Source organism: Malurus melanocephalus, unplaced genomic scaffold, assembly GCF_030028575.1.
Source record: "Malurus melanocephalus ecotype Western Australia unplaced genomic scaffold, MMel_1.1 scaffold_9, whole genome shotgun sequence".
Lineage (NCBI taxonomy): Eukaryota > Metazoa > Chordata > Aves > Passeriformes > Maluridae > Malurus > Malurus melanocephalus.
Genome location: NW_026623241.1, coordinates 4622832 through 4637917, shown reverse-complemented (window position 1 = coordinate 4637917; position 15086 = coordinate 4622832). Strand labels below are relative to the sequence as shown.

General features: G+C 41.0%; 1 protein-coding gene across 4 annotated transcripts in view; it reads left to right on the top strand.

The window, feature by feature from the left end:
* The window catches only part of FHDC1 (FH2 domain containing 1), a 38186-nt gene extending 23456 nt beyond the window's left edge, over positions 1 to 14730 (top strand). For 3 of the 4 annotated variants that reach the window (XM_057376205.1, XM_057376201.1, XM_057376215.1), the window contains 6 exons: positions 1170 to 1240; positions 1358 to 1465; positions 2373 to 2443; positions 4787 to 4904; positions 7139 to 7303; positions 10455 to 14730. In XM_057376205.1, the coding sequence (XP_057232188.1) occupies positions 1170 to 1240; positions 1358 to 1465; positions 2373 to 2443; positions 4787 to 4904; positions 7139 to 7303; positions 10455 to 12500 (2579 nt within the window). In that variant the 3' untranslated portion in view covers positions 12501 to 14730. The remainder of the gene's footprint in view (positions 1 to 1169; positions 1241 to 1357; positions 1466 to 2372; positions 2444 to 4786; positions 4905 to 7138; positions 7304 to 10454) is intronic. The other variant, XM_057376224.1, reaches the window with a different exon arrangement.
* The last annotated feature ends 356 nt before the right edge of the window (positions 14731 to 15086 follow it).

Sequence of the window (15086 nt, the reverse complement as noted above, 5' to 3'; positions counted from 1 at the left end):
GCTCCTCACCTGTAGCTTGTTATATCAAAGGTTATTTAATTATTTCTGTGGGTTTTAGGCTGCCAGTACTGAAACACAAATGTGCAAGGRCTGTGAGCTTCCTAAATGATAGATTACTGTATTGTATTGAGCAGCTGAATGCAGGGTAAATTACAGAATGTGGACTTGGAAGCAAAATAGTTTTTAAAAGTATTTWCACTGCAATCAAAAAGATTTCAACATCTATTTCATTTATTAGTGTAAAATATAGTACCTCACGTTAAAAGCAGCTCATAATGATTTTCTTGCCAAATGGGCACTTGCAAATTTAGAGTTATTTGGTTTGCTGTGCCACATTTAATAGCTCTTCACAGTTTTGAATTTCTACATCTTACTTCTAAGGCAATCCCTCTGGTGCACATTTATTGGTTTTTGCACATACATTATATTATGCTCATATAGGGCTGGGTGAAAAGGTGTTTGAATTTAGAACACTACTGTGCATTTTGCAAAGAAATGAATATATGTACAAACCAGGAATGTGGTTATGATGGCTTATGTGATGGAAAAACTTTAAAAGGCGGTTTTATTCCATTTGACTCTTTTTCACACTGAATATAACTTTGTGCTAAATCATCTTTGATATGACAAGTAAAATAAATGCTGCTCTGAGTTGATGATCATACAGAAATAAAATGATGATTCATAGTGGGAGTGGGATAAGCAAGGAATATTTAAACATTGCCTGTTATCTTTTCAGGCCTTGTGGCCCAGTCTCCTAAAAAAAGAGTAATTGTTCAAAAGCCCGATCCTGGCAGATGGCAAATGGATCCTGCAGGGTGCAGAACACTTGCCTCACACTGAAATAATTAGTAGGTGGTGASGATACTTAACCACTTGCATGAGACACTTCACACACGGCAGGATTAGGCCCCARATGTTTCCTTAGCTGCTGGAGGTTGCCTTGGAAATACTACACTTGCTAAGTTAAAGTCTGAACATACACTTGAGGTTTGTCAATTGTACTTGTGAATTGGAATTATATAGTACCATTATTTTTCCCACGACCTCTGCAGTTTATTGCAGTTTCCTCTTAAATAAAAAAAAAGCTGGAGATGAAGAGGATCTTGGTAACTGACTACATTTCTAAACAAACAATTGTTAGACAGCAATTTTCTTGTGCCTTACAGAGTTAATGACCTGTGAGGAACTGCATTCCATATTGCACTTGGTCCTTCAGGCTGGGAATATTATGAATGCGGTAAGTGACATCCCAGAGGGAGATGGCTGGTGGACCATACTTCCTTGCTAGTATTGCCCTGCTCTGATGTCATGCCTCTGCTTCTCATTTGCTCTTTTGCAAATTGTTTCTTTTTAGGGAGGTTATGCTGGCAATGCTGTTGGATTTAAACTGTCGTCACTGCTCAAGTTGGCGGACACGAAAGCAAACAAACCTGGGATGACTCTGCTGCATTTTGTTGCTCTGGTATAGAAAAACTATTTTGCTGRTATAAGCAACTTTTACAAATACAGGTCTATTGATTGATTAATAGCAATRAAAGAGGCCATGTGCCTCAGAAAAAGCAGCTTTTTTACAGCTTTGATCTAATCTTCACCTTTCTTCTTCTACTATAAAACTCACCAAAAATTACCTCTACCTGGTCATCCTATCCAGAACCCATGGAAAGCTTGAGTTTTTACATCAYGTAAAAACTTGCCTTCATCAAACTCTTTCATTGTGGATTTTCTCTCATTGTCCCAAATTCTCACACTGTGGGAGGTGCTTATTTTGATCAATATTCTCTTAATCTTCCCATTGAATCTTTTAAGCACCCTTTTTGATAGYTTTTTTTTTTTTCTCCCTCGATGACTGATGTGTGCTTTTTATAACTGCTGCAGACTTTTTTCRAGCTGTTTTTCCTTTCCTTCAAACTTCTTGATTGTAGAAGAGAGAGAATTTAAATGCATCTATATGACTTTGGTTATCTGTGTACAAACTGGCTTAACAGATTTCCAGCTAGTAAACAGTAGGGTATTAATTGATGTTTGTGCAGGAAGCATCGTATCTGCTCAAACAGTGGCATCAGAAAATTGTTCTTTGCCTGACATTCCTTATTAATACATSTGGCTTATGTTCACTGGCAGAAGCAGCTGTCATTGTGCACTGCAAAATGGAAGCTGTTGTTTAAAGTCTCCAGTTCTGATCCCTGCCTTTCTTTAAGGGGTGTCCTCCATTCACTTGTGTTAGGATTGAATGGGAAGAAAAACAGTGCAGGAGAGAAACCTTTAAGTGCCCTCCCAGAAGCTTTAGAACTGCCAGACTTAGGGACTTTGGTGTGGTGGTGGAATGTTAATGGATTGTGTGTGTTTTGGTTTTGTTGTGTTTGTTTCAGGAAGCCCAAAAGAAAGATGCTGCTCTTCTCAACTTTTCAGAAAAAATTAGGAGTGTTCATGATGCCGCCAGGTGAGTTAAAAGAAAACTGAGAACTTATGGTTATACTGTGACTTGGAATTTTCTCATTTGTGAAGCAATGAGGCTTATTCAGGAAAGTCTTGGCACAAAAACAGATCTTTACAAATGTTTACTGTAGCTTTGAGGTCTTCATTTCCATTTACTAGCAGAAGTATGCCTGCAATGTGCCTTCAGGTATGAGGTTTTTTTTATTACCTGATATCCGTATGTTTTCASTAATTCTTTCTCTGTCAAATACATGTGCCTGTTCATTACTTTTAAGGGATTGAACTAAAAGTATGTTACTGGTTTTCCTTAAACCAGTTTTCATCAGTCCCTGAACAGGCTACAATACTTTTCCAAATCTGGTAYCAGGAACAGGTGCCAGCCCTGCTTTGCTTTGATGCTTTTTGAGGTTTCATTTGCTTCTCCATTGCTGTTTTGGATGGAAAATCTGAAGGGTTTGTGACTCTGCATTTTTTCAGCTTGAAATCTTAAGCTGCATGGTTTTAAGCTGAACCTGATTCATACCTCAGTGTGGGACAGTGTGATCTAAATCTGAAACCTGGAAACTAGCASTGCTGAAGTTCTGTTCCCAGTTTTGCTACTTCCTTACTCTTGAGCTTAGGGCGATCTATTTACATTCTTTCCCCAGCTGCAAAATTGATCCATTTTCTTAGATCTGATGGAGGGTTAAGTAATGTCTGTGAACGACTGAAATCTTCTGAGGAAAGGAGTGGCCATGGAGTTAATCAGAAAATTTTTGAGGGACCACCTGTGTGGCTCTCTGCCATCCAACCCACACACCTTTTTGGCAGTTTGCCRTGTGGCCTGCTGGGGAATGTAGCTTTCCTCAGCATCCAAGCCCCCTGGCAAACAGGAGAGGAACAGGCAGAATCCCAAATTTGGTCATATTTATTTTCTAACCACTTCGTTCTTTGATCACATTTGTTAGCGCTGCAAGTCTTCTGTTGTAACTCTTGCTGAAGTCTATTCAGGGAGTGCACTCTGTACAGGAAAATGAAACAAAATGAAGTGTGTGCCTCACCACTGGGCATAAGGAAGGTCTTTAGAAATAACTGTCATGTACAAGTTGCTCATAAATCTTCCCAATTGGAGCATGTTAAAACAACTACCATTATGTTCTTTATTTTTTGTTGTCTTGCCTTCTTTACTTGTAGGCCATCCKCTTCCTCCTTCACAGGCAGAAAAATGTAGCCTGTATTTTCGACTCTTTTCTTAGTTGCAAAACCACTCCTGTTTTCCCAGAACAGGGAACTAAACTTTGCAGATGAAGGAAGCAGAGAAAAACCAGCACACATTGTATTCTTGTGTGTACTGACAAACTTTTGCATGTGTCACCATCTGCTGCCATGTGCATTTCGATCAGTCTGCTRCAAATTCTTCACCTTTACTGTTTGAAAGTCATGCTGCTGGTGGAACAACCTTAGTTAGGAGCACGTGTACAATTGTTAATTCTTATCATTTGGGAAACTGTAGTGCTTCAATTCCTAGGCAAAACTTAGTTCTCTKGTGAAGGAAATGCCATTGGTTTAGAAGGATTTACCCTTGAAGTGTCTGAGAGGTTTAGGTGGGTACTCCTGTTATATGGAATGTGGGTCTCGCAGGAGAATGTTTAGATTACACCAGATTCAAGCTCTTTCCTGTGATCTTCATTTTCTGAGTTCCCTTTTCACAGGAGTAGCTCTGCTGCTGGTATATAGTAGAAGGATGAAATATTACAGTTGCTGGGTTGAGGCTGTGTAAGTTGCAGTGCTGTGTAGATTGCATTGCTTGTGACTACTTAGAAGAGTGCAATTTTGTGATGCCAAATTCTACTGCCAAAATCAGTAGCCCTGGCTGACAGTCTCCTGTGGCCCCCTTTTTGTGGTAGCTCCTGCATTCAGTCATGTAATCAGTTGGACCAAGCAAAGGATCCATCTGGAAGCAAACTGGCCTTTTCCTTTTCCTAGGTTAATTTTCAGTTCACAGATATGGCTGGCCAGCTGCTAGCTGAGTGCTAGCACAGACACCAGGAGGGAAAAGGAACGCCTGGTCAGAGGCAGGGAAGCATTGACCTTTCTAAGGTTAGGTGGGTAGGGTGGGTAGGACTGGCTGGAGTTAATCATGAAACCACACCCCATGGGAATCTTTTCAGGTTGCAAATAAGAAGAAAYGTGCTTATCTCTCTCCTAACTTTCAGTGTCTGCTCTGGAAAGATTTCCTGAACAGGCAGGTCTTGTTTGATAGCCAGTTTGCACCTCATGTAAAGCATCCACTTTTTAGCATGTTGTGCCTAACCTGTGGGCCACTCCTTCTCCTTCGATAAACATTATCTGTATATGCTATTTTTAGGTTATCCATTGATATTGTAGAAGCAGAGCTCCACTCGCTGTCTGTCAAGACAAAATCTGTTAAAGACAGCATCCGACGAGACCCAAAACTCTTTCACCAGATGGAAAGCTTTCTCCAGGTTTGTAGGATCTCCGTGTTAACGTGTTACTGTCRCCTGAATACAGCAGCATTCCTCAGCTGAATGTAATTTGTGTGGACACGTTAATAAACAGAAGCATTGTTTTAATATGCCTGCCCTGTCAGTGGTACAAAGGTGTTCCAGCCTCATGCTGTTTGTCAAGCGAGAGAGTTGGAAGGACTGTGTTTTTACAGGGAGGGATACTGAGTGTACATTGCCTAGGGCTTGTTAGGCAAGCGTGTTTAATGCGTGCGAAATTACTGATGAGGATCTGTAGTTAAAATATAAGACAATTTGGAGTGGTCTCTGGTCTTGTACTTTGCAGCTACCCAAAATATATTGTCTGCATGTTATGTTATACTGGAGCACATCAGTTATAGCTGAAGCTGTGCTGTGTGTATGAATCTTGACTGCTGGGTGACTGAAGAGATATTGTTAGAAGCTGGAAGGTTAAAGGACTGTTTTCTCTACTAATTTACCCTTCGCACAGCGTGTCTTACTCAGAGCCATAACATTATTTCTGTGTGGATTCTCCTTTTTTTTTAAATGTAAGTACTGCAGTGACTTTACAGGCCTGGATGTATAGCACTTACCTTGGAAACAGAGTTCTTGGTATTTTCTGAGAATGGGGTGATGCCTGGAGAGATACACATTATACTTCAATTAAATATTTTTTTTCTGTTTCACACTATAGGTAATTCTTAAAAGTAAGAAGGCAGGTGTTGATCTGGAAGTTAACCCACCCTGATTTTCAACTTGCAAATGTAGTTAATAGTCCCTGCAGTTTTTCAGGAGATGAAAAGCTGATGAAAAAAGGGGCAGGTTAAGATTGAAATACCTGTCCTCATTCACTCTGAATTGTTGGCTTTTATCCATTGCACCCAGACTCTTTAATGTTATGTTTTAACATGTTTGGGATTTTAAAAAATTTAATAGCTGGTTTTATGTAACACTCCAACTTTGTTTAGGCYACATTCCAAAAGAAATGTTGGGAAAAAAATTTTACAAATGCATACCTTACATAAACACTTCCGGTTTTCATTTCTAAATTGCAGGTGATAACCAAGCTGATATAAATATCTGCTTTGATTATTTCACCCTTGTGAATAAATTTCTGAAATACRTGGGAGGAACTAATTTTTGATGTGTGCTCTTATCAGTTGTCCAGTTTATCCTTAGTCCGGGCTTTATTGTGGGCCTTTTTTTTTCCCCTTTTTTCCTTTTTCTTCTTAAGACTGGCAAGTCGTATTTGTTCCTATCCAACTGGTATAATTTTCCAAGTAACTTCCTGAAAGCAGGGTTGCATTAAGTGGTCACCAGTGCCTCCACCTGCATTTTCCCACCCCAGTGCTACATTATCAAATATATTTAGGTGACCATGAGTTAGAGAACAGATTTGACTGAAAAATTGACTTTTCTCCTCAGTTTACTTTGAGCTACAAGTGGCCTCAGATGTGAGTTTGTGCAAGAATAGAAGTGAATCATTGGTGATGCAGATAGAGGAGACAGGGACACCTGATCAAAATGTTTTAAGCAGTACTGCTGCTCCAAGTCTAATCACAGCCTTGTTCTCACTTCCTGAATCTTCTAYCTAATCTACTCCCATCCTGTCTGTATAGCTCCACATTTATGATTCAAAGTGTTACTTTATGGAAACATTTTCTGGATGTCTTAAAATATACCTATTTCCAGCAGTTCCTTATCTTTCAAGCATGACAACTTTTTTTGTTGTGATCTAGAGTCACCCTAGGAAGAAATTGATTTTTATGATGTGTATCCATGGATCAGTTCATGTGTGTTTTTTGAAAAGTGGGGAGGAGGAATTAATCCTTTATGYTTAGTTGAAGGTGGAAGGGGAAATGGGAAAATAAGGAATGAGGAACTTTTAAGAAGCTCCCAGGTAGTCTGTCAGTGTTAGAGTGCAGTCTTTGATTTTGCTCATCTAAAAATTAAAGTTCTAAGTTTGTTCAAGGGCTTTTGAACTTTTTCATGCTTTTTGTCCTACTCACTAGAAYGTACATTTTGATTGATCCATCTTTGCTGACCTTCTTTACTCAGTTAGCTGAAATGGCATGTTTCCTTTTGTTAATAGTTCTCCTTCAAAATGTTAGTTTCCTGGGCTCTGTAGCAACTTCTAGGTTGGAATATGAATTTCATAAGTTCCTAATATATACATGACCTGTTCTGACAATAATTTTCCTGTCTGGTTTATKTGTGTATGGTTTTTGCTACAGTTTGCTATAAGGCATCTAAAGGAGCTTGAACACCAGAAACGAGACTTGCAAAAGGAGGGAAATGCTCTCATTGATTTTTTCTGTGAAGACAAAGAAACTATGAAGTTGGATGAATGTTTCCAAATATTTAGGGACTTCTGCATAAGATTTAACACGGCTGTTAAGGTAAGAGCGTTGAATGAGATTCTCACACTTTTGAAATGGATATTGGCTCACATGAATTAAGTTGYTCTTCTTAAGGGGCATTTTATATCTTGTAGCATTTGATCTATTTGCTCGAATGGGTACAGAAAACTGAACTCCTGTGGGCATTTCTTGCCTGAAGCCAAGTGGGAAATGGTCCTTGTGCCCAGCTCAGTGAGCAGCCCTGCTGCTCTGCATRTTCTGTTTCAGGCGGGTGAGATCACTGAGATGATCCATCAGGGTTGTTCTTTGGCTTRCTCGTAAGCAGGCCCCTTCCTCCTCTATTGGTGAGGAGGTTGGTGACTGCCAAGCTGAGCTGTGAGACAGATTGCACAGACTTCCTGACTGTTGCTCGCTGTTCAGACCTTGGACTGGTAGTGCTGGGTTGTTGGAAAGGCCTTGAGGTGTGGCACGCCATTCCATGGATGTACCAGCCTGAATCCACACAGGCTCAGGTTCTCCACTGCCTTCCTTTACGTGACAAGAGACACTTTGCCAAGTAAAGTAAGGGCTGTGGATTCTACTTTGTCCTCTGAAATTATTTTTGCGGGTGAAAACTTAAGAAGTGAAACAGGCCCACGGCAGCAAGATACCCAATGTGAGCATTGATTCGCCAAGTACCCTGAATTGGTCTTGAATAATTCAGGAAATGTGCTAAGATGGAGGAGCAGTATTGACATTGATTACAGTTTTGGTGCAGCAAAGTTTGTCTATTGTTACAGATATTTCTAGGGTCTTTATAAATAGCACAAATTAGTTGGATCTGTGCCCTTATACAATCTGCATTTGGCAGTACTGGATTAAAGCTGTAGCTCAGAAAGAAGAGGACAATCTTGATTCATAGTGAGCTGACAGCATGTTCAGCTAATGTGCCTGTTGTACCATGAGCTTGCCTAACCTTTACCAGCTGAGACAGCATGTAGTTGCACACAGGTGAACATTGCACAAATATATAAAATCAAATGGTGATAGCTGTTGCAGCCTGTTTAGCAAGAGGYGACTTCATGCATATATGTTCAAATATTTGGGATTGAGGATTTTGTTCATGGTAACCTAATACAAGTGGTTGTTGAATATCTATGACTTTTGAGGTCCTCCCTCTGTAGTAAGCAGCTACACACTAAAAAATTACAAACTAGACTCTTGCTTGCAAATTTTGTAAATTGCTTAAATGCTGACTATGGATTGACCGTTGTTCCTACAAAATTAGCAGGACAATTTAGAATGAAGATGGCAGTTCTGACAAAAGAAAGTGATTTGTTGACAGCACATCAATAGTCTAAAAGGATGGCTTGTACCACAATGGCCATGTGCACATATTTCAAATGTTTAAACATTTTTTTGCAATTTTTTGACTGTCTAACTCTGTGCTTAAAATAATTTTTCATTTGAATAAAATCTCCTAAAGGATATTCTGGGTGAGGTTAAAATGTTCTTTTTCTAATATGGAATATGGTAATAATATCTGCAACTATTTTTAACCATTTATCTTCACAACRGGATATTTAAAGTTGAGCTTTAGCATTTGGCAAGAATTCATTCTGTAATTCCATATCTGTCAAAAAAAAACTCCCTGCCAAACATTTTTCCTGAAATGCAAGGTTTTTCTTTTTCCTTTCTTAGATGTTCAGGTTTCTTAGGTCTCTAATGCATCTTATCTTTCAGAGCCCAGTGTAGTCTCAAATCCACTTTAAGAGGGGTAGATTAATCCATTCATCACAAAGCATTAGGCTTGTGTTTACTGAAAGCTTTCAGGTGACTTTTTCTAGCTGTGCAGCTCTTCTGTTGTCACAACAACGRGAAGATCAAACTACACAGAGCTGTAGACAAATAGAGGTGTGATTTTTCTAAACAGTGTGTCATTGATGAGAACAGATTTAACAGCGTGCTGGAAAATAAYGTAATTTTTGAATCCTGTGTCAAGACTAGCTTCCCTTTTCTTTCTTTTGCTACAGCTGTACTAGCTGCAGCAAACCAGGTTCTTCATTACAGGAAGTAGCCCTGAAAGTTCAAACAAAGGGACAGCTAGATTAAATCTGAAGCCTTGAGGTACCAGTTAAAATGCTGATATTCACAGTAAATCACTGCTAATTATTTTAGTAAAAAGGTGTTACTGTGTTGTCTTTCAAATTCAAGCTACCTCTGCTATGGCTTCCTGAACCAAAATCCCTCAGTTTAGCTGCCAAAATCCCCATCCTATCCTGAGCAATGGCCAAACAACAGTGGCCAGTTTTTGAAACCAACAGTGATTATGAGATCCAAAATTGGAGTGCAACATTGATAGTCCTTGARTGGTGTCAGTTGATGTTTAAGTATTGTGAGGCATTGTATTAACTTTTCTGTTTGCTTTCATATGCAATTAAGCGATGCCTTTTCGCAAAATTTTCAATCTGTAATATTAGAGGAAAGTAGCACTGTGCAGAAATTGCACTTGATGAGGGACAATTGCAATTGCAGGTTGGAAGGACCACGTTGGCTGTGTGCCGGTCAGACAAGTTTGTGTTAAAATATGAATGTAATGATTAGGTAGAGGTTCACTCACCTGATAAAACTGCCACCTTTAAACTTAGTGAGGACTTGATGCTCTCCACCTTCCATCAGGAAATCTTTGACTCAACCAGAGAGGTTGGGCACTGGAACAGATCCCTATGGAAGTGGTCTCAGCACCAAGCCTGACAGAGTTCAAGAAGTGTTTGAACAATGCTCTCACACACCTGGGGTGACTGTTGGGGATGGATCCTGTCCAGGGCCAGGGGTTGAATTCRATGATCCCTGTGGGTCCCTTCCAACTCAGCTTTTTCTGTGATTCCAAGACATGACATCTGCTTGGGTTTGATGGGTCACACTGTTGGTCTTTGCACAGTCTGGTGCATTTTTTTTGCATATGCTGACCAGACGGATGTGTYGTCATTACTAATTATGCTGGGAGCTGCTTTCCATGGGTTAATGGTTGCAGGCTGTGGTTACCATGGTGATTTCATGTGTGCTTATGTGTTAGAGGTTGGGAGTGGGTGACAGCAGTAGGAGCAAACTTCAAGGGGAAGAAATAAAGGGAGAGGAAAAGGACTGTGTCTTGTTCTTATGCATAGGACATTATCCTCTGAGACATGTATTTGTGATTTGCCTCCTTCAGGAAAATAGGGAACGAGAGATCCAGGAAATTCATAGTCTGCAAAGGCAAAAGGAGCTGGAGGAGAAGCGTCGATCCTGGGCAGCTGGAGAGCTTGGGAGCTTTGGGCGGAGCAGCAGTGAAAATGATGTAGAGATGTTGACTAAAAACGGACTTGGAGAATTTCTTCCCTTTTTGCAGCAGAGGCCTCAAAGCCCTTTGTACAGAAACACAAATTCCAGACGCTCTCGACTTTCTTTGGGCATTACTGCAGATAGGGAGTTGCAGAGTTTCCTGGAAATCTCAAAAGACGAGGATCCAAACAAGTTTAACAGCCTTCCCCGTGCAAACATCCGACAAGCAAGACCAAACGTAGCCTGGACTGAATCCAAAGAAACAAGAGATCTCAACTTAAATACCTTGCACTTACACCAACAGTCTGAAATGGAAGTGAAAAGTGGTGGCCCAGTGCAGGTGCCTCCAGCTCAGCCCCGTCACCTCAGTGGCTCAGCTGCTCCTGGCTCCCATTACTCTCAGAGGAGCACCGACTACAACTTGCACAATTCCAACGTGTCCTGCGAGGAGTCCACAGATATAAACGCCCTGGCCCTTGCAATTGAGGAGCATGAGCTTGTTAAAGGGTTACGTAAGTTTGATATTCAAGGAGCAAAGCCTGCAGAGGATGCACCTTTAATGTATTTRGAGGATGCTGGTGGGACAGACCTGGAGACTCTAGATGATCTAAGCTTTCACTCCGTSAGCATTGCCGATGATGAGCTGCCTCCAGCTTGCAGAGGTTCCAGAGAGGCCCATGACCATCAAGCCAAGGCAGTGGGTTGCAAGAATGAAGCTTTGGAGGCCAGCAGCAGCAGCCCTATGTCTATGGATACAAGTGTGTCAGCAAGTAGGGAAGACGGGCCAGGGTGTTACATGTCAGATACCACGACTGATTGTTCTTTGACCTTGGACTCTGAAGAGGGAAATGATTTTAAATCAGCAGGCAATGAAATTAGAAGTGAGGCTGGCAAAGCATGCTCCTCTGGAAATGATGCTCAGCACAAGGCTAGATCTTTCTTCTCAAACCTGAATTCCACCTCTGACAAGGACCTGTCTCTTCACACTTCTACAAATGATAAGGATGATGTCGATAGCAAGCACGCCCTTCCTAAAGAAAAACCCATAAAAAATAAAGATCCAGCAGCACCAAAGGCAAACTCTCTAAAAGATCGATCTCCAAGCTCCRTAAAATCCAGTGGCACTCGCCCTGGCCACACAGCTCCTTCCAGACCTGTCAGAACTTTGAATGCCTCTGAGAATGAAAGTATGAGGAAAGTGGTGCCTATTTCTCGGTCAAACAGGGCACCAAGTAGTGTGAAAAAGCCAGAAGCCAAGCCAGCCCTCCGTGAAACCAGTACAGTGGAAAGTCGGCTGTCTCACCGCAGCTCTGTCCGAGGCACAATGGACACACAGCCAAGAAGTCCCTACAGGCACAGCATGTCAGTAGAAGAGCCAAAGTTACGGAGGAACACTGTCACCTCAAGCAGTGCTCATTTTGAGAGGGACAGAGTAGCTCTCAAGAAGCCAATCTCTAAACCTGTTAGGAATAATGTCAAATCAAAGACAGATGAAACAAAGATGTGTCGCTCCAGTGTAAAACCCCAGACCCCTGCAGATGACACCAAGGTTGCCACCGTCAGTATTCCCAAAGCACCACCTGCTGTCCCAAACTTTGCRAGGAATACAGTGGCCTCTTCTTCAAAGCGTGCAAAAGTGGATCTATCCAGCTCATCCAGACCTCCACCCATCACAAGGTCTGTGTCCCAGAGGCTGCCTAAAGTGAAGCCAGCAGTGACCTCTGATGATCCAAATCCAAAGGAGAACAGTGTGAGTACCTTAAAGAGAGCGAGCAGTGCCAGAGTGGCTGGAAGAAGCGTCGTGCCGGGAGAAGGTGTCAGTGCAAAAGTGGAACCTGCACCAAAGGAACAGGGAACAGTGGAAAAGGCATCTCTGAAACTGAAAGATGCAAACCGAACCACAATTGGTAAAATACTGAAGCCATTGTTGAAATAAGGGAGAGGAGTTTTTTAACCTTGGAATGTGAACGCTTGTCCAAGCACTGGATGTCTGTGTAGTGAAATTCCTTAAAACAGTAACCTTGCCAATACTTGGCATCATGTGCTCATTGAAGTGTGGCACACTGTTGGAAAAGGGCAAGTAGTTGTGTTCTGGTCTAAATCCTTTTTTATGAATTTGAATGTATTTAAAGCTACTGTGATGGAATGTGAGCAGAACAGCAAATCTTTGCATTTGTTATAAAAAAAAGTTACCAAAAGCCAAAAAGTTTTAAGAATTTTTAACAAGGTGAAACACTTTGTGACAGAAAACATGGATAAAGGCCAGTTTTTTTGTGTACATAACATTCTTTCTAGGACTCAAGCCTTTGTGCTTGTTGGTTTCTTATTTGATGTCAAAATGAATCCTGTGGAACAGTACTGAAATGAACTTAGGTGATTGTGCTTTCCATTGCTTTCAGTTCCTTGTATTTAGGATCTCTTTTTGCCTGTTGCAAAGTCCATTGCTGGCAATTGGACAGACTGGGAGCTGCTGGCCAAAAAACTGTAAAACAAGATGTTTGCTGTTTGTGGCTGTCTTTAACCTCCCTGAAGAATTTATAGCATGTTTTATGAATGTGTATGTGTGCTGGGGAAGGCTTTCTGCTGGGCAGGAGGCTTGTTCTCCAAGAATGTGGCAGCATTGTCTTGCATGCACAAGTAGATATGGCTGGTGCTGCGTTGGATCGCACAGCTGGAGGCTGTTCCTGTTGGAAGGGCCATTGGCATGACGACTACTCCTGACTTGTTTTGATCCCAAGCAAACTTGCCAGCTTTTGGTCATACAGAAGTGCCATATATTTATGATRCATATCAGGATGTTTGCAGTTCAGCTCTTGAAGGCTGCAATGTAGTGCCGAGCACTTTCTTACCATTCCATGTTTCCACTGGTTTGTATACTACCAAACTACTTGAATGTTGCAATGGCTCTGRTTGAGCCATGAGTTTCCCTGCCTCCTCCTCCTCCTCTCCTCCTCCACTCCCTCTCCTTGTCAACAAGAATATTTAGCATGAAACACACAGCTTATGCATGACAATGTTTTGTAGAGTTCTTTGGTTGCTTCAATGTGGTTTTTAATGTTTAAAGACTCTAAAGGAATTAAACTAGCATTTGATAAGCTTTTTGCAAAGTAAAAACACCTCCTTTTTCCTGCAGATACAAATTTTAACTTCTGTCAGACTAAGATAGAGAGAATGAGGGAAAACTCATTCAGCATGCTGTGCATCTTCCCAAGAGAAATGTATTTAGGTGGGGAAACTGCTGTTTTCCCAAGTATTTTATTTAAACAGTTGCCTTTTATTCACTTACGAATGAAGCCTCATTTAAAAAAAAATAAAAGGAGAATCTCTTCAGACAAGTGGCATTGACATACTAGTGATAGATCTGTTTGTCTGCTCTATCCCTCAGTGCTGGGAGAGCGTAATTCAGTGAGAATGAGCTCACACACTTCTCACSGGCTGGTATTGGGGACAGCTAACTTTGAGGTTTGAATCTGGCAAGGGGCCTTTAGCTCCTCCCTCATACCAGCAAATCTTGATGCAGACATCCTACCCAAACATCATGAAGTATTGCATAGGGCCTCTTGTTTGAGTCTGTCCCACGGGGAGAATTTATAGAGCCCACTTTTTGCAAGGGCAAATATTTTGCTTGAAATGCCATAAGCTTTTGGGATACTGCCTCCCTTGTGGGTTAGATACAAAAGCATCTCCCTTCTTACTTGTATCTGTGTTGATGTATGCACATCTGCAAGAGCAGATGATTAWTTTTTTCCTTTTTTTTAAAGAAACCAACAAATTTTATTGGTAGCAAGCTTGAAAAATAATTTAAATGTGTTTGGAACATGTAAATAAATTTCTATAAATCTGTGTAAAAGAAAACTGACTGTATTTAATGGAACATTTATACATTTCGGAGTAACTTGGTAGTTTAATAAAGTTCCCATTTACTGGGTATGAAGTCTGTACTTTCTCCTTCCTGTTGCACWCTTGGCTTTGGTCCTGGAGATCTGAAGCAACTGAATCTAGGTGGATGACTCTGGGAAGGACTTTACAGCAGAAATGGTGGTGTTTAAAATCTTAGGTTTGGTTTTATACTAAGATATGCAATTCAGCTTCAGTTTCTGACCATTTCTGGGGTGGGAGTTTGTGCACAGGTTTGGGTATAATATGGAAGGCATTAGATGGTAGATGGAGCACTTTGTGTACACAGTGTATGCTGTGGCCAAGACAAATGTTCATGGCACTAACAAGTCTGGATCTGTCGCTATCTTCGTGCCTTTGAGCTTAGCACACTTTATTGAGAAATTCTGGTCTGCAACTCCCAGGACTGTGGAAATACAGAACGGCCTGTTTTGCAGGAGCAGGTGGTGACTTTTGCACGGCAATCGTGAATTTTTCCATTTTGTCCCATTCTCCCATAATTTTTCCTTCTTTATTGCATACGAAAGAACATCTATTCAGCAGGAAAAAAAGCAAAATCCAGCCAGCCTCCTTGTCCTCAGGGAGCACTTCTTCCTCTATGCTATGGAAATGATTTCTGGACTGG